This window comes from Cygnus atratus, chromosome 1 (genome assembly GCF_013377495.2).
Source record: "Cygnus atratus isolate AKBS03 ecotype Queensland, Australia chromosome 1, CAtr_DNAZoo_HiC_assembly, whole genome shotgun sequence".
Lineage (NCBI taxonomy): Eukaryota > Metazoa > Chordata > Aves > Anseriformes > Anatidae > Cygnus > Cygnus atratus.
Window position 1 is genome coordinate 90,604,887 of NC_066362.1, and position 22,558 is coordinate 90,627,444.

A 22,558-nucleotide genomic window follows, 5' to 3' on the forward strand; every position below is an offset into this window, starting at 1 on the left:
AAAGAGGAGACTGCATTCTCCCATGGAGATAACTGCGACCCGTGTCGGGGTTTTGAACCACACAGAATCTGTCTGGCTTTAAATAAACTGAGACAGGCAAGGGTTTAGCAAAGGGTTCAGTAAAGCCCCAAATCTCCATTAGGTATTTCTGTTTCAAATAGTCATCGCTTTAATCAGCCACCTGCCACGTTCTGCTGAGTGTTTCATATTGCATCACACGGTCCAAGAAATGCAACTTTTTCCTCCTTTTTGTTAGAGCGGGTCCCTGCTTTTCTCCTCCTTGAGCTGTGCCACCTTGAAAACTTGCCAAGATGATGGACATGTCGGAATTCGGGGAGGCTGCTCCCTTCCTACGAAAGAGTGAGAAGGAGCTGATGATGGCACAGACCGTTGCCTTCGATGGTGAGTTGTGGCACCATTTATGCTGGTGGTGGCGTGTTAACCCGGTAAGGGTTGCATCCATAATGTAGCTGGGGGAGTGCAGAGCAAAGCAGGATGCAAAGCCCCTGTTGCTGCTGCTGCTGCTCTTGAGGTGGCTGGTTCAACCAAGTTTGAATAAGCTTCATTATTCTGCAAAGCTACAAAGAGCCCTAAGGCAGTGCTGAAGGGAAGCAATCTATCAACTCATACTAAGTAATTAGCTAGATTTAGAAGCAAGACATACTTGCACCGCACTGCTAAAAGAGAGATCGCTGCTTTGTCCATTTGGGAGAAAAATGTCGCACGCTGATGTTGCTGTAATTTGAGAAATTCTGTGACCTGACTAAATGTCCCTGCTGTACGTGTACCTCTGCTCGATTTGCATGTTTTATTGACAACCCAGTGCTAGGTTTTAACTTTCCATAAGTTATTTTTCGTGAAATGAATTTGTGAACTCTGAGGTGTAGTAGTAAGAGTAAATTCACCAATAACCACAGCAGTATAATATTCAGAGTAGTTGCTAAAACAAGTCATCTGAAGCCCAACACAGCTAATCCAAACCTCTAAAAAGCAGTGTACATAACTCGGTGTGAGTTATTAATATTACTGTTTTTCAAGACAGACTTCAAAGGAATGTGCAGGAATAAGGTTAAATCTGATAGCTGGCAGGCAAATAATATGGCCTGAATTCCTCATTCAGACAGCAATACTCTGTGTGGCTTTTTAGCAAATGGCTTCATTTGGGCTCGGATCTCAGTTCCTCCATCTGCACACTGGTGATGATGATTGTGGATTTCCCATGGAGGCTGAGGCTTCGCCAGCATTCGTGAAATATTGTGACACCTTGTGCTGGGAGGATCTAGGGAAGCCAAGTGGTAGTTTCAAAGGAGAGACAACATTTGGAAGCCCTGAACCTTCTGTTTTGGCACTCAGCTGCCGCAGCACTGCTGATCTGCTGTGGTCCCAGAGGTTTAACTAACCCTAGCAATCTCACTTAGTAGGGCACAGCGTTATTATTCAACTCAAGACTGTGAACCCTCTGTCTCCTTAATTTCACAGGGAAGAAGAAATGTTGGGTTCCCGATGAGAAGAAGGCTTATGTTGAAGCTGAAATTACAGAAACCAGTGGTGGCAAAGTGACCGTCGAGACAACAGATGGACGGGTACAATAGCATTTTTGTCTGACCCATGATGAATGAGGGCTGAGCAGCAAGCCCCAGAACATACCTGGCTCGGTTTAAGCTCTGCTGCCCGGTTCATGCCATCCATGAAATAGGCTGTGAACAAGAAGCCTCAGTAACTGATGGCAAATAAGAAACAGCCAAGGGAAAAATAGGAATTTGCTGGTGCCTGAAGGAGCATTAGTATTTGCACAGCACTGTGAGCAGAGGTATGCGACGGACCAGTCCAGATTTGTACCCCAGAGAGAGAAATGAGGAGGTGGGAGGTAAAACCCTATGCTTATAGTGAATTCCCATGGCACCACAGCCACACCACCACTCTCCTTACTTGTACCATCTCAGCCTTCCCTCCTTCTTTCAGTGTCTGTGAAAACAAATGGCATTATGTACATAGGCCACATTGAGCCAAAGAATCTCCCTCTACAGGGAAAATATGTTCTCCTCTAGGGTATGTGAAGTGACAGAAAATCTCAATGTTTTCCAGTGGTGCTGTACTCTATCTGTCTTTGCAGACCATGACTATAAAAGAAGACGATGTGCAGTCCATGAACCCTCCCAAATTTGACATGATTGAGGACATGGCTATGCTGACCCATCTGAATGAGGCATCTGTGTTGTACAACCTGAGGAAGCGCTACAGCAACTGGATGATTTATGTAAGGGTCACTACTCTGTATCTCTGGAAATACGCATTTCAAAGGCTGTGATATTTGAGCATGTGATCTTCGTATTCAGTTTACAACTTGGATATGTTATAAGACTGAGGGTCTCACTCGCTTTTTCAGAAGGAAAAAGGAAAGTTCCTTGCAGTAATTTTGACTGAATACAGACAAGAGTGAATAAGACTGTGTCTAGCTCTCTGTTTTTCCTTGCTCGTCTGGGAAAGAGGTGTCATGGGACAAATTTTCAGCAGTCAAGACCTTGGGGAGACCTAGTTTATTTTTCCACTTCCAATGCTAATCCATGCCATTACCAGCTATGGAGATTTCCTTGTTAAGAAACAATGCCTCAAGCTTATAGCACACATATAACTCCTTTTAACTAGGAGCCTGTCTATCTTTAGTTCAGTAATTTTATTCCCTTCATTTTCAGTGTGGACATCTGTCTTGTTTTGCTCTGGCCTTTTTCCCTGCTCTGTATCTTCCCTATGACATCATTAACATAATTTCTGTTATCACCAGAACAAGTTTCAGTGGCATCTAGTTTCATGAGGCCAAACTTTTGCCCTCAGCTTGCTACATCCAATTGTGTCTGAAGTCAGTCAGGAGAATCTATGGATTTTTCTAGCCAATCCTTATTCAGGCTTTTGGTTTACATCAGAGGAGTGAATTCAATTTAAATTCCGATTGTTATATAGCTTCTGTATTTAATAACCCCTGTATAAGCATGTATGGCCTAAAATGTAGCTTTGTCTTGTAGATCATTATAGTTAAAAAATGAAATTTCATCATCTTGTTTAATCCATTTACAGCTTGTTTTATTTTGTTTGTTTGTTTTTCTGCTTAGAAAATTAGGACTGAAGACTCATGCCAAGGCCATTCTGGAGCAGGTCCTAATCCTATTTTAGGGGAAGACACCTGCAATCGTTAGCTCATTGAACTCATTAATCTATATGCACGTAGTGCATGTGCCCATATAATATCTGGGTTCTGAGAAGTTTTCTGCATTGACCCGGACTAAGTACCTGAAAAGTTACCAGCTAATGCTAATCCCCCAGTGTTACAACCGGAAACTCATTCTTCCTCAGAATTGTCAGGCCCCAGCTAATTGATAAAGCGAGCCCACAGAGTGACTATAAAGATAGATTTTATGTATTTATTTATTTGCCAACTACATTTCTCCAAAAGCTGAAAAAGCTCTGGGGAATAGTACGATGAAGTTATTTTCTCTTTGGACATCCAACTGAAATTTGCCCCAGGGTGTTCACATCAAGTTAGTAATGGGAGATTTTTTTCTCCCAGATTTCTCTTCCTAAGAACAGAGTTCAAACAGAAAAGCTCTTTTTTTTTTTTCTTCTTTTCATAGTTATTGTTTTCAAGCGGAAACGGCTTTCAGTGGGTGGCCAGGCAGAAAATCAGACAGAGGTCTCCTTGCTGCTCCTCTGTTCATCTGGAGGGGCTGTTTCTCTCTGGCTGTCATCTTGACAATAATTTCCCCCCTTTGGAAAACTGCTTAATATCTGTCATGTTGGTACCATTGATTGCCAATGGGAAGTCCAGTAGCAAACCAGTAGCTTCAGGAATTCAGATCAAAGGCTGCAATTCTGACCAGAATTCAAAGACAGATCAAAAGCTGGCAACATCAGTTCCTGCTGGGTTAACTCAGATTTTCTTTCTTATTCCTTGAAAGTTTTTTTCCACCTTTTTCTTGTGTTTCCCTCTAGACCTACTCAGGCTTATTCTGCGTGACTATAAACCCCTACAAATGGTTGCCTGTCTACAAGGCGGAGGTTGTTGCTGCCTACAAAGGCAAGAGGCGCTCAGAGGCTCCTCCTCACATCTTCTCCATTGCTGATAACGCATACCACGATATGCTGCGTAGTAAGTGGCGCTCCCTGCTTTTAAATTTAGTTTTGCTTTATTTAGCAGACATGATTGATACCAGATGGCCGTTTGTGAGAGCATTTGCAGTGTGCACCAAATGTGCAGATACTCAACAAGCAACAGGGGCTTGGGAGTCTGCATCAGTAATTTTTTTTTAATTATTGTTTTTTCTGCCCTGCCTGTCCCTGTGCTAGTTGTGGTAACAGCTCATTCTGATGCTCATCAGATGCAAACATTCAGAAGTTAATGAAGGGCAGCTATGGAGGATGCTGCGTGCACATCGTTGGCAAGAACCTGCTGTGGATCAGCAGCACTCTGACTGTGCGTGGGGTCTGAGCGCCTACTGTGCAGCAGCAAGCTCTGCTATTTTTCTGTGAAATCTCGCCCCAGCCCTCAAATTACTGGAAAAAGAGTTTGTCAGCAGAGGGCAGCAGTTATGTGCTTACACCGGGTCCTGTGAGGCTGCAGGATAAATCCCAGAGAGACTTGGTGTGGTCACACGCTGCTGTCGCCTGGTTTTCATAAAATGGCAATCACCATGTTCTGAAAGGGGACAAAAGGTGCTGGGGCAGAGGCATGTCTGCAGAAAGATGCTTTTTTATCAGATGAGAGTGAAATATGGCCAGGCTGCCCAATATGTATCTCATCAGGATGTCTGGAATTAAAAGAGAAAAGAGGGATTCAGGCCCAGTGGTTCCTAGAATCTGCTTCTAGTTAGCATTTGCTGAACTGGTTTAATAATATATTGATTGCAAAACGTTCTTATAAATGTTTATTTCTGCTCAGGCTGTTAACAGTAGCGAGACTATAAAACTTGATTTCAGCAGCATGGCTCACCAAAGAAGAGTACATATATACAGTGATGAATGGCCCATGAACAAGCAGTAGAATTGCTTGGGTTGGTGCAATAATGCAGGGCAGAGGGGTCAGATGTGAGCAGAGACCTACACAGAAGTAAAGCAACATTTTGCTGACAGGAAATTACTTTCTTTTTGTTGTTTATTTCCTAGATGTAGGGGAATGTGCATGACTTGCAGGTCTTTAGTACTGACTTGAACAAAACATGAGAGGAGGCTTCAGGGTACGGGAAAAACTGGCACTGCTGGAGGTTGAACTAAATAATGCTTATTTTTACCTTTCTACTGCTGCTTCCTGTGATTCTCTCCTGTCCATTCAGGACTGTTTCTGGAATAGTTGGTTCTGATTTGAAATGATAACAGTCAATTTCTACAGCCAACTAAGTTTGCCTCAATTCTTTTTTTTTTTTTTTTTCCCTCCACAGATCGAGAGAATCAGTCTATGCTGATCACGTAAGTGTTTCTCTTTTGGCTGATTTGAGATTCTTTTGCTGTGGAAAAAAACTTCAAAGGGAGAAAAAATACTATTGAAAAATCTCCTTGAAAATCCTATTGAAATACAAGTTGACCCTTAAAAGCTCAGCTATATTGCCTGGAACTTGATCCAAGTCAAATAATTGGCAATTTAGCCACCTGATGGCTGCCTTGAGCCCCATTGGAAAGGAATAGCTGAGGGTTTGATGGAGGCTGGCCCATTTCTGATCTGCATTTGGTGTTCTTTCCAAGTAGGCACGAAAACAACTCGACAGGCAGTTAGAGAAGCTTCTTCCAGGGTTGTCCTTGCTATGTCTGTCCTCTCCAGACACAGAAGATTTTCTTCAAAATGTCATTGTTCTTGCTGCAAAACATAGTCAAGAACATTGAATAGACCCATCCCCAGGAAGGAAGATGACCAAGAAAAGAGGAGGCACATTTACTGTCAGTCATGAAAGACAGAGAGCTGTCTCTATCTCTACACAGTTCACATATTCTACTGGATGATGCTGGCAAAATACTGTAGCTCTTCTGTATGTTTTTTAACTCGTTAGCTGTATAGAGTTGGATCCTGAGTCTGGACATTTTTTAATAAAACTTTCTATTAAAACTTAAAGGAAGCTCAAAGTAGTGTGGGTTTGCATTAGATTTCTGAATGCAGTCACATGAAGAATTAGTTGCTGTTGTTGTAGGCATTCACCTCTTCATTCAGTTAATATGACATGATTTCCCCTGGAATGACCCAAAAACAGGCTGTGGAAATCAGTCAGTGACTGTAAGAATAGCCTTTGCAGGGCATGGAGCTGACAGGATGGGCGGGCAAAAGAAAGGGTTAGAGCTGATTGAGCGACTCTAACGTTACCTTCCTTCTTCCCCTAGTGGAGAATCCGGTGCTGGCAAGACTGTCAACACAAAACGTGTCATCCAGTACTTTGCCACAGTGGCAGCCCTGGGTGAACCTGGTAAAAAGAGCGTAAGTCTGCCAGCAGCTGTTTCATTTCAAGCTTCCAAGATATTTGTTGTGCACAACATTGCAAGTCTGCATCCTGAGTGCTGGACCATGTGCTAGACCTCAATGGGCATGGTTAAGATAAGAAATTATTGGGAAAAGATATTGATGCATCTAAATGGCATTACTGAAACCATGTAGTCCTGAAGGTAGGAAGGCAATGCTCATCCAAATTTGCCATGTTGCAGGTGGAGCAGCAAAACCCCTTCTGGTTCTGAACTACTGCTGGTTGCTGATACTTTTTTCTAAGAGTTTTAGTTGTCACGTGTTAAATGTTTCTGAATGTGTTAAAGCTGGTCGAATGCTGGGAAGACCATGAAGATTAAGAAAAATAGATTTCTTTTCACATGGAAAACAGTCTTCAAAAGCATAGCTTTGATCAAAACGTCTGTTTTGTTGAAAAGCCTTTTTGTCCTCTAAAATAGGAATGTTTTGACAAAAGGTTTTTAAATCAACTTCTCTATATTTCCTTTTGGTTAAGTGCTGTTCTGCTTTTAAGTGCTAAGGTTACAGTGAATACTGCATTCATGTTGCTTTTTATTCTGTGTTGCTATGAGTTTATTCACTATGCTTCATTGCGCTTCAAGGTTCAACGCTTTTTCGTGGCAAATTGATTCCTATGAACTATACGTATAAAGCTAAGACTTCAGCCAGCCTCAGATTCTGTTCACTCACCTCAAGTTCCCAAAATCTCATATGCATTCATTTGAAGTCTGCAAAGCTCTCTTAGGAAATGAGTGAGTGGTCCAGAGCTAGCCTTGTATGTGCATTGACATTGATGCTCATAATGGCGTCAGAAATCTGGTATGCTCATGAAAAAATTGTGCAAATAACAGATATTGCAGCTAGAAGACTTTGTCCATGTAACTTGTCAGCTGAGGTCACATTTTATCTTCAATATCATCAGCCCTTTTTTCTAATACTCCAAGAATTCACGTGCAGCACAATCTGATTGTCTAAAACATGCCTGTTTGCATTTACATTCTTTTATCCTTACCATCTGGTACCAGCCTCTTTTCTCTGTCTGATTTATTAATCTTTTGGTTCCTTCTGGAACACCTCTGGAGCAAAACCAGGCATATGTTTGGAGTAGGGAGTTAAAATAATGAGCTGGGTAGGAACAGCACTTGGCTATTTTGTGATGTGTAGTGAATGCAAAATAAGATTTCAGAAATTCCTGCTAGTATGTTGGCCCTGACTAGATGTCTAACCTCGCTAATGTTTATATTCTGTGATGTCCTTTTTGTGAATACTCACTTTTTTTTCCTGTCTTTTGACAGCAACCGGCTACCAAAACTGGGGTAAGCATTCAGCTTTGCTTTTTTTTTTTTTTTTACCTTTTCCATGTGAAGATGGTACTCAGATCTGTCATTCCATCTCATGAACCTCAGCATTTTGCTTTGCGTGGTTCCCCTATTGAAGTGTTCCCTGAAGCCAAGGCAGTTGTAGTTTTCTTCAGCAAACTGAAGTTTGTGCGAGTGGTGGTTAATACTTTTCTCATTTCCAAAAATTCTAGACACTAAAAGCTCTGAGTGCTTTAAAAATTAGTGCATTTCACTGCAGTGCTTGTCACTGTCTTCAGTTGCCCCTCTCCTACACACATGCACTTGGATGTCCCCAGAGACTTCGCAGTACACGGGAAGATATGGTGATTTCATCTGCATGCAGATGAAATAAATTATCAAATCTACAAAGCAAAACAGCAGAGAGCCGCTGAACATTTCAGGCCTTTTAAGCATTCCTAGTTGACTGCCAATTCTGCTGTTATGCCACTCATGCTGTGCCACCCCTCGGGTGGAGCTAAGCTGCTTTGCTTGGGAGGCTTCTCTCTATGAGTGAATGCATTCCTGAGTTAGAGTTACTGTATGAGTTTGTGGCCTGTAGGTTTCTCAATAGTACGGCAACTTTGATTTCTAGGGAACCTTGGAGGATCAAATCATTCAAGCAAACCCAGCCCTAGAAGCTTTTGGAAATGCCAAAACCCTGAGAAATGACAACTCGTCACGTTTTGTAAGTCTGTAATGCAACATAATGATGTCGTTGTCAAAAATGCCACTTGGTAACATCTCTGCAGTAATCATTTCATAAATTGCTTCTCACTTTGTCCACTAAAATCGTTGGGCTTCTTCACAAGGAAGGAATAACAAAGTAGGATCTGTCTAGGAAAAACTATTGGAGGGATTAATGAGGAAAAAAGAAAGATCAATCCACCTTGAATAGTAATTTAAACAATTCCATGAGCAGGAACCAAGCAAAGCCTCACTTTATGAAGCCCTTCACATCACCTAATTTTAAACAGCAATGGGAGATTCTCTCCATGACAGTTTCTGCTGCATAGCCTTATTTTCCTGCCATTTTCCACCAGCCCAAGTCATCCCCCCTCTCTACAATACCTCTACGTTGTCATGAAGTGTCAGAGATGTACCACAATCCCTGCTCCCTCCTACATCTTCCCCCTCTGCAGACCTATACAGACAGCAGTTCTGCTTTCGATCCACACCATGTACTTTTTTTTTTGGCTCAATAAGCTGTTCCTGCTTGTTTCTTAGTGTTGTCATGAGGGGGCCTCTCTTCGTTTTCATTAGACCTGTAAATAATAAGTCAGGACTGCAAATGAGGGGGAGTCACTACACGCACACACATGCACACAGACTTCTGTCTCATGTTTAGGTTTATTGGCTTATTGCTCTGAGTCCCACGTTCTTGTAAAGCTGTAACTTGAAACTGGAAGCCACGTGCTTTCCCATATCTCAGCCTGGTATAACAGTACACAGTTATCCTTTCCCCACAAGCTGATTAAAGAGCTGTAGGTACAGACTCAGGCTGCTTAGAAAACTGTTATATCATTGTTTGGTATTTCTCATTGAAAATGTGCCTGTGCAAAGCCAAGTAGTTAGCATAAACTGATTCTTTGAACCAAATGATTGCTTTCAAGTTTTCCTCTTGGTATACTATATGCACTAACTAGAATATTTTTCTCTGGGATTTAGGGTAAATTTATCCGAATCCATTTTGGAACCACAGGCAAACTGTCATCCGCTGATATTGAGATTTGTAAGCAGCAAACTTTCTTTTTTCTCTCTTTTTTCTTTTTTTTTTTTTTCTTTTTAAAGTAATTATAAATACAATTCCTCATCTGAAAGCTTGGAGAACCTTACTCACTGAATTTTTCTTTGTGAAACCAGATTTACTGGAGAAATCCCGAGTGATTTTCCAGCAACCAGGTGAAAGAGACTATCACATCTTCTACCAAATCCTGTCAGGAAAGAAACCAGAGTTACTAGGTAAGCATTTAATAGATGCACTCTTTAAGAACTAGCCTTTCTCTGAATAGAGAGCAGCTAAAGAGGAGACAGGGAGCAAAGTTGTGTTCAGAAAGTCCCTTATATTTCCACTGATGCAAGTACCCAATAAAGTGATGTGATTTTAGATATTAGAATAAGGGAATGAGACTTGGATGTGATTTCTAAAACATAGCATTATAAAGCCAAAATCCATCATATTGAATTCATGTACTTCAAGCTCTCAAAACATCTGGAAAAATCTATGCCTTTAAAAGTGTTTGTGGCAATAAAACTTTAAGCATGCTATTTGTGTGTGTGTGTGAGCAGCTTTGCTTATATATCCATGAAGAAAAGCTATTTCCCTCTTCCTGTCCCAAATGGGCATAGTATCCTAGCACAACTCACAGCAAAGGAGAGTATGCATGACTGCTTGGCGATCTCCCCTTTCAAGTTTCCCCTGGCTGAAGGCAGTCCCATAGACCTGCTGGAGAAGAGCAGAGAACAGATGAGGACTCCTTGCTCCCATCTACTAATGCTTTAAATAGAGCCTTCACTAATCATTTAAGTGATGTGGTTAGCTGACTTTTATTTGTGCTCTAAGAAACACATTCTATAAAATGCATTGAAGAGTCACTCTGTTGCTACACTAAACTCCTGTTAAGCCATAGCAATCATAATCTGTTCTGAAGTCTTATCCTGACAGTGTGTGGTCAAGTCCCTAACCCTTTTAGCTTTTATGTGGCCTAATGACAATTATGGGAAAGATTTCAAGGAAGCATTGCACTGAGATTCCTCTGTGAATCCCTGTGCTGGGAAAATACGGTCCTTGTCATAAACTGTCTGTATATTCCACAAACAACATTCACTTTTCTAGCCAGGAGGGACATGTTTACAGGCTCTTGAAAAGTCTGAAACCAATGGTGGCTTTGCTTTGTAGACAAGAAATGCACATCTTTGTACATAAATACATAGTTATCTAAATATAGATAAATGTATGTATTTGTATTTGTCTATATTTATAAGTGATTGCATAAGGTAGTGACTACATAGCAAAGTAACATGTAGACATAGAGAACGTGACTTTATATACACATAATAACAGACAAATACATATATATTTACACACACACTTAAATATGTACTTCCACTCTACTCTGTACTGGTGAGGCCTCACCTCAAGTACTGTATGCGGTTTTGGGAGCCACAATATTAGAAGGACATAAAACTATTAGCATCCAAAGGAAGGTTACAAAGACAGTGAAGGGTCTAGAGGGCAAGACAGTATGAGGAGTGGCTGAGGGCCCTTGGTTTGTTCAGCCCAGAGCAGAGCAGGCTGAGGGGAGGCCTCATGGCGGCCTGCAGCTCCCTCACGAGGGGAGCGGAGGGGCAGGCGCTGAGCTCTGCTCTCTGGGGAAGTGACAGGACCCGAGGGAATGGCATGGAGCTGGGACAGGGGAGGGTCAGGCTGGGTGTTAGGGAAAGGCTCTGCACCCAGAGGATGGTCGGGCACTGGGACAGGCTCCCCAGGGAAGTGGTCACAGCACCGAGCCTGCTGGACTTCAAGAAGCGTTTGAACAGTGCTCTCAGACACATGGTCTGTTTTTTTGAGTGCTTCTGTGTGGAGCCAGGAGTTGGACTTGATGATCCTTGTGGATCCCTTCCAACTCAGAATATTCTATGATATATGTGTATGTAAATAAAACATTGACATCTAGCTTGGTCAAAGCTTGGTCTGCTGAGTACAGGTGAAACTTTCTGTGGATTTAAGGAAGCAGGACTCTATCTGAAGTATTGGAGCCTGATAGCTTTCTAGAAAATAAAACAATAATTTTGACTTTTGATGAGAAGAAAAAGGAAAGAGGAGAGAAGTAAAGAGCCATGTCCAGACTTTTGTTCATTAAGAGAAAAGAGTCTTCTCCAAAGAATCCTGAAACTCATTTTTTTCAGGGGGTTTGTCATAAGAGGGAACCATTCCTGTTGTCCCCATCTTGAATCCTGCTAAAATATTTTTCCTCTGTACCTAGATAGTGTTCTTACGCTCTACAACCATGCAAAGCAGAAAGTAGGGCTATGTAGGAAACGATGACCTCAGTATACTGTAAAAACTGCTTAATAGAAGTGTATGCAGCATACCCAAATTCTTTTTGTTTACTCTTTCTCTAAATCTTGGTCTTCAGACTGGAACAGTAGAATGAAAGAGTTGGTTGCTGCCCTGCACTTGAAAAAAGCATTGCACACATGTTTGTGTAAAGACTAGTGTATGTCAGATTTGATCCTTTCAATCTCTGTTTTTGGGGGGATATTTTGAATGGATGGAAGCTTTTACCTTGGCAATTCCTTTCCAGATATGTTACTGGTCTCCACCAATCCATACGACTACCACTTTTGCTCACAAGGAGTAGTTACAGTGGACAACTTGGATGATGGAGAAGAATTGATGGCAACAGATGTAAGCCTGTATTGATTTCACTTTTTGCTTCAATGATTAGATGCATGTGGGGAGGAAGAGTGCTGGCCAGGAACCAAATTTCTGTCACTGAAACTACTAGAATAAATGGAAACAGGAATGGGTCTCAATTGCGTTCAAACCATGAATCATGAGGCCTGATAAAATATTATGCTTTTGAATCTGGCCCATATAATGCCTATGGGCTCAATGTTCTTACAATTTCGATGCATAAAACACTAAATAATGGGATCTCTTCCCTTGCTTCCCAGTCATTACTGGGTCATCAGGGTGTTCCAGTGGCTGCTTTGAGATAATGCCCCTTGGCAGGTTAATAATATCTCCTGTGCAAAGGTAGATTGTGGGGCTGCAAAATGCCATTGCTATTGAAGAGCCAAGCAATAAAATACCCATTTGTTTGCTTTTCACAGCAAGCCATGGACATCTTGGGATTTGTGCTAGATGAAAAGTCTGGTGCCTACAAACTCACGGGAGCCATCATGCACTTTGGGAACATGAAATTCAAACAACGACCCAGAGAAGAGCAGGCAGAGGCTGATGGCACTGAAAGTAAGAATAACACTTAACGTTACTCCTTACCTTCAAAAGTCTGGCATGTTATCAAGCCCTGTGCTGAGGAAGGTGCAACCTGTTTGATTTGATCTTGTGTAGTATAGCTGCTGTTCAGCCAAGAGTGCTGCACTTCATTTCTAGCAGTGATTTGTACAGTGGCAAGCAACCTCACTTAGTAGAGAGTGAATAGACACAGTCAGAGCAACACAATGAAACTCCATTTTTTGACCATTTGAACAAAATGGTTGTAAAAAGTTGTTGCTTTAGCTTTCCATTTCATTTCCTCAGGCTTTCTTCTTTGCTTCCTCTAGCACATGAAATAGTACTGTTTCAACTGCCTATATCCGTTGTGAAAATTTGTTCTTATATCTAAAGAGTTTGTCAAGTGTGTTTCTAGCTGACCTTCTCCTCCTCAGAACTGAGCATAGGCACACCCAAGATGAATAATTTAAAAAGCAAGTTCTTTATCTAGTTTCTCTGTGGATGTAGATGAACTAATAACTTTTTCTTGGCTAGGTATGTTTTCACATAGCAGTTCAGAGCCAGCTAAAACCTTGTGTTCTCCTGATCAGGTGCTGACAAAGCTGCCTACCTAATGGGAATCAACTCCTCTGATTTGGTTAAGGGTTTATTGCACCCTAGAGTGAAAGTTGGAAATGAGTATGTGACCAAAGGTCAAAGTGTTGAACAGGTAAGGATAAACTGTCACAGTGTTTGGATACCTGTTCCACAAGGCTGGAGGCTTCTGTAACATCCCAGAGAGACACTTGGTAGAAATACTAACATGCGTACGTGTTGTATGAACAGTGGATCCTCTAGTAACTGTTCTCATTTTATATCCCCAAACATGGGGGAATAGATGATGAAAGAGCAGGATACTGGTAAAAAGATTGACAAGGGGATAGTGGCTTGCACTGCCTTTGGGATTGTTTTTCAGATGCATTAGCAGCAGCCACTCAAGGAAATAAGGTGCAGTAAAAGCACATGGGACTTGGTATCTAATTCTGGATGAGAATAGTTACCTAGAAGAGATGATCTGTGGATTATTTATACACTCATTTATTATTCATGTAATTCTAAGTTCTGTGTGACCTCAATCAGCTAAAGGCAATATCCACTTAAAGGTACCTCTTAATTTAGGAAACAAATGTCATTGGATTAGCACTGCTGCAGGCTGTAGTAGTATTCTAGAAGATACTTCAGCATTGTGGTTAAAATGAAAATTGTTGTCTGAAGGCAAGCTATGGCACAGGCTCAGTAACTGGAGAACTGCTGGAGAGAGCTACTGCCCTATTGGTGTAGTCATGCATTTGGTAGGCTAAAGAAGAGGCACAGACATTTCCTTTCCAACGTCCTGCTCATGACATAGCATCCTTCAAAATTAGAAACAAATGTCAAGGAGTAGCTTAAGCACAGACATCCCCTATGCCTACAGCTCTGGTTATCATGGCTGACGTCAGGCCTGTGTGCTTTGTGGTACTTAACTCCACAGCAGTACAAGGGATGAAGCCTTTTGCTACTTGCCATCCAGCTCTTTCCAAAGAGGAACTTTACTAGAACTTTATGTACGTGTTTGTACACATGACTGAAATATATATAGCAATGATTTGAGGAGAAGTCAGCATAGATAATGGAAGAAGCTCTGTGTTGTATTAACTTGTAATCACCTCAGCGATTATAGGAAAAAATGTGATATTTAAACTGTAAGTAGAGATTTAAAAATGCTAGTGTACTGAAATCCTTGTGTTCCACAGTGAATTTTGTTGTATGTAGTGGCATTTTGAAACACATATTTTAGGTTTTGTATGCTGTTGGGGCCTTATCCAAGGCAGTGTATGATCGAATGTTCAAGTGGCTGGTGGTCCGTATCAACAAGACATTGGACACTAAGCTACCCAGACAGTTCTTCATTGGAGTCCTGGACATTGCTGGCTTTGAAATCTTTGATGTGAGTATTAATGTGTGAGGACTTGGGGAATGACATAGAAGTTACTTAACAATACCTCTTGCGATGGGTATTTTTGTCTTCTAAATGGACACAAACCCAAAAGGCAAGAAAGCTGTAAAGCAAACAGCATATATGACTTTACAAGGTTTTCCCATGAATAGACAACGCTCAGTATTCAGCACAGCTGGACATGCTTATAGTTCCTGGGGAGGAAGAGGGTCTTTAGCAAAGACAACATCTCATATTGTTTGAGCTGAATTTTAGGACAGTGTGCCCACTGTAGCCACTTTTTCTCTTTGAGAGAAAGTGCCTTTTATAGGGTATAGTATTTCGTCATTTTATTATTATCACCATAAAAAATGTCTGCAACATAAAGCACTTCATAACTTCTGTTTCTCAGAATCCATTCCTGAGGGGTAAGTGCTTAATGCTATTATTTGCTCTCTGTATTAAGCAGAGCAAAGAGTGCACTGGCTCTGCTTTAGAGGACTTAGACGGCATGCTGCTGAGGAAAACGTGTGTGCATTCTAAGTGAGAGACTTGAACAAATCTGGGCATCCTCACGCTCCAGAGGACAGCACACGAGGCAGCCAGCAGCCTGCTATTGAACTCCCCCTCCTTTGCCTTCAGTGTAATGCTCAGTAGTTTCTCAACCTGTTACTGTTTAGAAGGTTGTAAATGTAAATAGCTTCCCTCTTGCTTTTCCGTTAAACCTGTGACATAGTTCACTATGTACAAATGCATCTCTTTTTAACTCCTGCAGTTCAACAGCTTTGAGCAACTCTGCATCAATTACACTAATGAGAAACTGCAACAGTTTTTCAATCATCACATGTTTGTCCTGGAGCAAGAAGAATATAAAAAGGAAGGCATTGAGTGGATATTCATTGATTTTGGCATGGACCTGCAGGCTTGTATTGATCTAATTGAGAAGGTATGTACAGGAGTGCTAAGGTGTATTTTATGAATTGTTTTTATTCATGATGTTCCTTTGGAGTTATCCTCAAATCCCAGTCAACAGAGCAGGATAAACAGCAAGACAGATTTCTCACCATATGCAATATGGAATCAAAGAAAAATCAATATTTGTGCCATTTCTGGCTACTTACCCTTATTTCAATAAGTTTGCCCTAAAGAGCCAACAGCAGCCACAACTTGTACTTGTTTTGTGTGGCTGTGTGGTCTTCCTTGCTTTTTACTTCACTTTTCTCTTCTCCTACTGTTCAACACTTTACTTTGTTCCACATATGACATTAATCAAACTTAATAGTCAGCTTTTCAGGGCAAATGTCATGTTTCAGTCATGTGTCTTGTACCTCTACCCATGATGTCCTGTTTCTTACATTACATGTTGATGTGCAAAGCCCTTCAGGCTCTCCCTAGCCTGAAAGCATTGCTTCCCTCCCACTGCTTCCCTAGCATAGGATATGCCTTTCCTTTTCCCTGCCTCATATGTAACATAATGTAGCCTTGTTGGGGCAGATGTTTCTTGCTGTATCCCTTGCTGTATCTCTTTATGCCATCTCTGCTGGCATAGCATCTAACCCTGTTGATCTTTGAGGAAAAATGAAATTCTGAGTCTTGCATTAGCAGGACATTTGGAACAGCTGAAATAGTCAGATTATTACGTGCTCTTGTACTTAATCATTTTCTTCTCCAGGGTTAGGATGTCTATGCATATCACCCTCGTCCCACAACAAATCTGTCCTGTCAACTCCTAGGAAGTTAGTCTATCTTGTTCTGAAAGATGAGCAATAAAATGTGAGTTGGTCCAATTGTCTAAATCAAACCATTTCTGGAAGCCATCAGAAAGCCTCCTAAGGCAGACATGTCATACTGAATAGCCAAAGGTGTGGTTACTATTTTAACAGAATAGCCAAAGATTTCATTCTCAGAATGGGAAGAAATTTTGCAAGCTTAAACTTCCATCAGATCAAACATAAAGGCTGCACAGCCACAGTAGGCAGGCTAAACATTTTCCAAAAAAGATCTGGAGAGGGAATTTTTATCAGAGGGTATGGTAATAGGACAATGGGAAATGGCTTAAAATTAAGAGGGTAGATTTAGATTAGATATAAGGAAGAAATTCTTTACTGTGAGGGTGGTGAGGCACTGGAACATGTAGCCCAGAGAAGCTGTGGATGCCCCATCCCTGGAAATGTTTGAGGCCAAGATGGGTGGAGATTTGGGCAACCTGGTCTAGTGGGAGGTGTCCCTGCCCATGGCAATTAGGTGATCCTTAATGTTCTTTACAACCCAAAGTATTCTATGATTCTATGATCTTTTTAATCAACAGCCATTGGGAATCCTGTCAATCCTCGAAGAGGAATGCATGTTCCCAAAAGCAACAGATATGACGTTCAAAGCCAAACTTTATGACAATCATCTTGGCAAGTCACCTAACTTGCAGAAGCCCAGGCCTGATAAGAAAAGGAAATATGAAGCTCACTTTGAACTTCTTCATTATGCTGGTGCAGTAAGTTCCTCTGTTTGCAAGTAGACCTTATATTAGAGGTCTTCCAGGTGTGTGTGTGGGGGGGGGGGGCGGTTAGCCTGTAGCAGACAGTGAGGGAGGGAAGGTGGGAAGGGTGAAGATGGAAAGGAGTTAAGAGCAAATGCCTGCTCTCTCTGCGTAAATATTGCAACACAGTAAGATGCCACCAGACTTTAGGACATCTGGTTCTTGGCTACACAGATAAAGGAAGTGAACTGAGGAGGGCTAACAGTGGTATTGCTAAAAATAAGCCTTGCCTTTTCTTTTTTACTTCTCCTGTAATCAGATTCAGATTAGTGGTTAAACAGCAGCAGCATCTAACTTTCCATCTTGTTTCCCTGTACAAATGAACTAAGTAATTGCTGCCTAACTTCAGGAAGGTTTAAAAGAATAGATTTTACATCACTTATTACTCGTGTTAGGACCAGTGTGTCAATACAGCCAAAGGAAGTGTCATTGATTTTGCTGTGAAGGTTTAGTTAACAGGTCTGCTGATGATGGGGTAAAGGAATACAATCCAATGTTGTGACACTCAAGTCAAAACATACACAATTTCAAAGTTGCATTTTCGGACTAGATGGGCAGAAAGAACTTGAGAGGGACATAAGAAATATTTTTTATCAAACTAGAATTGATAGGAAGCCTCAGTACAGCAGAGCTGGAACCTACCTAGTACTGGTTTGAGTTCATTTTAAAGTATAATTGAACTGTAAGCTGAGTTTGCTTTTATTATGAGAAGTAATGCCCATCTTGTTCTTTATCTGTAGATGTTAATGTATTCAGCAAAGAAAATGAGAATTTTTATCTCCACGTGGTACTATTAACAGAACATATTTTTTCACTAAACAGAGAGCTGTGGCAAAGTCCAGGAGTTAGTTTTTTAATCACTACATTTCTGTCAGAAAATCTTAATTATTTGAGTGTAGTATACCATTGTGAAGTGAAATTATTACCTGTGTGTTTTATAGTTCGGCTGTTATAAGTAGGGTTCCTGGGACACTGATGATATGTGGTGTATTTACAGCCAGCCACTTGGAGTTCATAAGAAGATATAGGGACCAACAAGTTTGGAAAGAGTGTGCGGGATTCAGATGGTAATTGTTAGGAAGAGAAGTCGGGCAATTAGGAAGCAGAGAATTGGATGGAAAGTGATGGAAAAACTGGGTGGCTGGTCCTGCTCTGAGAACGGCATTTCACAAAAGGTCATTGGCTTCAAGCCAAGCCTTAAGGAACTACTTTGACAGAGAGCATTTGCAACCTCTGGTTTATGCTTTCAACACCTTGCTGTAGGTTCCCTACAACATCATTGGATGGCTTGAGAAGAACAAAGACCCGCTTAATGAAACCGTAGTAGGGATTTTCCAAAAATCATCCAACAAACTCCTGGCAAGCCTGTTTGAAAGCTACGTTAGTGCTGACAGTGGTAAGCAGAATCAGCTCACATGAGTTTTTGTTCATTTCTGGGGTGTGTGCTTGGAAATGAATTTAAGAAACAACTATAAACTGCAATTGACTCAATGCTAAATGAGGCAATGACTAATTATTTAGATGCGCACAGCATCTGTAGGAGTCTGCCATGTTATCCTAAGTAGGCCATTAACTCAGCTAGTTTGAATGCATAATACCTCTAAGCAATTTTGGCAAGGAAATCTGTGTTGTGAACACTCCAGTGGGTGTTTGAGCATGCAAGTGTTCAGTTATGCAGGCAAGTGTTTCACAAAACATTTTGTACATAAATGCCTGTCAACAAGAACAGCTCTTGTTCCCTATGCTGTAGTCCTCCTTGCTAGCCATCCCGAATTAAATAAGAAATACAATGTTTGAGAGAGAATCTTGAAATATTTTGTTGGATTAGTGGCAAGAAGATACTGAATGCGACTGAACTCCTTGGCCAAAGTAGTAGAAGATTTTACAAATACATCTTCCTTTCTGGTTGCTGTTGTTGATATGTGTTTCTTTTTTCCTTTTTGTTTGTTTTTGAAAAGACTGATAGACTAATGTACATCTAAGGATGCATTTAAGCCATGCGCATTATACAGAACTGTTTTACTTGACAGAAGACAAGTAGCAAGCATCCAGAAAAAGGATGTTGTGTAAATAAGACTGGCATTCTTTACAAAGATGTAGTTCTTATGTCCTGAAGTTGCAATCACTTACAGCCTATTTATTAGTAACCTCATTCCTGTTGATGATGTTGTCATGAATCATAAGACACTTGCTGAGAAAGCAAGCAGAATGCAGACTTCATAATGTGTTAAGAGATGGAGCTGAATATAAATAACAAAAATCATGCCGTTAGCAAATTCTTGCAAGTTACTAACTGCCTGTTTGCCTGTGGATAGTCCTGTCTGTCAGAATGCTACCTTGCTTTTCTTCAGTGTCAGGAGAAAAGAACAGCCTGCCCAGATTAGCCTCTTCCAGTCTTGGCAGTGTCACTTTGGAAAAGGGGAGATGATTTTGATAATTGCATCAAACACATTGTACTCTTCACCTCATCTTTTACATTGACTGTTGACAGATGACAGAATGTCAGACCTCCTGGGAATGATCTAATGGTCCAGTATTTTAAAAACTGCAGAAATTCAGAAATTGCTGTATATTTTTGGGTCATGCTTTGCTCATGTGTTGTGCAACTTCGTAAAGGTCATGTCAAAAAATATCATTTCTTTAAGTGATTTTGACTCTGAAGCTTTAAGCAAAATTCAGGGGATGCCAAGCTACTGTATCTAAAATTACAAAATAAATATTTATTTCTATCTATTCTGGCCAAACGTAATTTGCATGAGTTCAGTGTCTCATTAGCTGACTTGAGAATCAGTGTCTGTACAGTACAATGTGCAGTACAAATTCTGCCTAAGCATTGCTTTCTTTAGTTTCTTCCCTTTCTGTACCATCACACCCTATAGGCATTTTAGTGAAATACAAGCTACTCTGTGTTGTTAGTTATCTTTTTCTGCCTTATTCATATTTATGGTCTTTCTATGTAACAAGTCATGCTGTCCAGATTTGAAATGAAAATGCAGTGCAGAAAGCTTGCAATGGTATTTGACAAAAATCCTGATTGTGGACAGTGAGCTGCAAACTTGACATTCAGAAGTTTTTTGTATAATATTTGAATGATCACAGCCATCAAGTCATCTTTGGTTTGTCTGTTTCCCGTGCCCCTGCCCGCACCCCTTACTGAGATATATGGTGTGATTTTTACTTCTTTTCTTTTTTCTTAGCTGACCAGGGTGGAGAAAAGAAACGCAAGAAAGGTGCCTCTTTTCAAACCGTGTCCTCATTACACAAGGTTTGTTTACCTCACCCCCACCTGATGGCTAGTGTGGGGACAATACTTTGAAGAGGGATGTAGAACTTCGTTTCTGAAAGGGTTGTTAGGCATTGGAATGGGCTGCCCAGGGAAGTGGTTGAGTCACCATCCCTGGAGGTCTTTAACAGACGTTTAGATTTAGAGCTTAGTGATATGGTTTAGTGGAGGACTTGTTAGTGTTAGGTCAGAGGTTGGACTCAGTGATCTGGGAGGTCTCTTCCAACCTAGATGATTCTGTGATTCTGTTAACAACTGTAATGGACAAAGGAAACTGAAATTCAATATCAGAATTGGATTCTGGGCCTGGGTTATTGACCCTGGCTAAGTGAATACTTTGTTATTAAAACTGTATGTGTGAGGGGCTGCTCTGTTTTCTTTTATTTGAGCATTCAGTAGGTAAATCATTTTTCATTCTGAGAAAGTATCATTTATTTCATGGCTTGTAGCTTTGTGCAAGTCTTTGGAACTGGAACTGATTACAAGTCATTTGCTAGTCCCTGCTTTGTCACTGCTTCTAATGGGATCCTAGGATAAGAGCAATTGTAGAAAATAAAAGTTGTTGAAAGAAGTGGAATATAACCTCTTTTTTCCTGAGTAATTCCCTCACTGGAATGCATTTCTGGTGGAAGCTGACATTAGGATCATCCCTGGGGAAAAAGGGGGCTTGTAATTTAATTTTAGTGTGTTTTTGTTTTCTTTTTTTTTGTTGTTGTTGGTTGGTTGGTTGTTTTTTTTTGTTTTTTTTTGGGGGGGGAGCTTTCTTTATGGGTTACATTGAGGAAGATGTAACGTAGGCTAACATCAGGTGGGGAAGTTGGTAGGGGTCTCCCCCTAGTCATGTATTTTATTTGGTTAAGTGTTACTCATGAAGTGAAATCACAGGAAACTGAGAGCCATATCTTGCCAGCTGCAGAAATGTAAAGATATCTGAAGGATGTGTTTGCAGACAGCAATTTAATAGTCCAGTAATAGAGGTCCATTTTCCAGAACACAAGGAGCTGCTAAGGAGCTGGCTCAGGTTGTCTCATTTATCATCCTGACTGGCACAGGAGAAATTTTCAGCTTTAACAGCCTGCTCTGATTACATTATATTTCACCTCTAATCTTCTCTATTTTCTGCATACTAGACAAAACACTTTCCCGAGAGCCTGGAGATCACTGGCAGGCACCGAATGCTTGGCTCCTTCTGAGCTACGTTGCTGCCTGCCTGGAATATGTCTAAGATTAATAAAGGGAAAATGTTTGGCCAGGAAGACAAAAGCCTAGCTTTTACAAGGCACAGATGGGAAGGGTGAAGTGACTAGGCAAAAATGCAGTTCAAGTCAGTCTCTTCAGGTGAAAGGAACTTAGTGCTCATAGTGGAAGGTGGGAAGTCACTGCTTACACAGGATGGAATGAAAACTGTCATCAGACAGTACAGTGTGAAGAGAGCATCCTGATGCTTAAGGCCACCATAATATTCAATGAAAAAAACATGGTTTAACATCAGTGATTTGTTAATGAAGTTAGTCATCAATGTAATATGGTTTATTGAGGGTCTTCCATTTTCACATACTATTACATGAAGAATACGTCTTGTAGATAGTGTAAGAGGAAAAAAATGCAAAAATGTTCTGCAGGATGATATTTCATCTTGCTGGATATTCATGTTGTTTCTGACATTTCTGGGACTGTAAGTAAAACACAAATCTTCTTAAGATTTTGCTAAAACTGATGTGGATTCCTATAATGAAGTTAATTTCTATTTTGATTTATTTGAAATCATTTCTCTTCAATGATTTTTAAAGCTTATAATCTTACTAGGAACTACGCAGATGACCTTAATAAACTTAACTAACAAACTAGAGAAATAAGTGATTGAAATTCCACAAAACCATTAAAGCTAATAGTGTTTTGCATGTCTGTTCCAGGAAAATTTGAATAAGCTGATGACTAACCTAAGATCTACAGCCCCTCACTTTGTACGATGCATTATCCCCAACGAATCAAAAACACCAGGTATGAAAAACACAACTG

The 22,558-nt window shown here is 40.7% G+C and overlaps 1 protein-coding gene across 2 annotated transcripts in view; it reads left to right on the forward strand.

Moving 5' to 3' along the window:
- Nucleotides 1–308: 308 nt before the first annotated feature.
- MYH15 (myosin heavy chain 15) overlaps nt 309–22,558 on the forward strand; it is a 47,638-nt gene continuing 25,388 nt past the window's right edge. The window contains exons 1-19 of one of the 2 annotated variants that reach the window (XM_050710780.1): nt 309–402; nt 1,480–1,583; nt 2,114–2,257; nt 3,985–4,141; nt 5,427–5,454; nt 6,355–6,448; nt 7,765–7,785; nt 8,402–8,494; nt 9,475–9,538; nt 9,670–9,768; nt 12,114–12,217; nt 12,646–12,784; nt 13,360–13,478; nt 14,586–14,735; nt 15,499–15,669; nt 17,032–17,211; nt 18,520–18,652; nt 20,454–20,521; nt 22,453–22,540. In XM_050710780.1, the coding sequence (XP_050566737.1) occupies nt 312–402; nt 1,480–1,583; nt 2,114–2,257; nt 3,985–4,141; nt 5,427–5,454; nt 6,355–6,448; nt 7,765–7,785; nt 8,402–8,494; nt 9,475–9,538; nt 9,670–9,768; nt 12,114–12,217; nt 12,646–12,784; nt 13,360–13,478; nt 14,586–14,735; nt 15,499–15,669; nt 17,032–17,211; nt 18,520–18,652; nt 20,454–20,521; nt 22,453–22,540 (2,047 nt within the window). In that variant the 5' untranslated portion in view covers nt 309–311. The remainder of the gene's footprint in view (nt 403–1,479; nt 1,584–2,113; nt 2,258–3,984; nt 4,142–5,426; nt 5,455–6,354; nt 6,449–7,764; nt 7,786–8,401; nt 8,495–9,474; nt 9,539–9,669; nt 9,769–12,113; nt 12,218–12,645; nt 12,785–13,359; nt 13,479–14,585; nt 14,736–15,498; nt 15,670–17,031; nt 17,212–18,519; nt 18,653–20,453; nt 20,522–22,452; nt 22,541–22,558) is intronic. The other variant, XM_035540408.1, reaches the window with a different exon arrangement.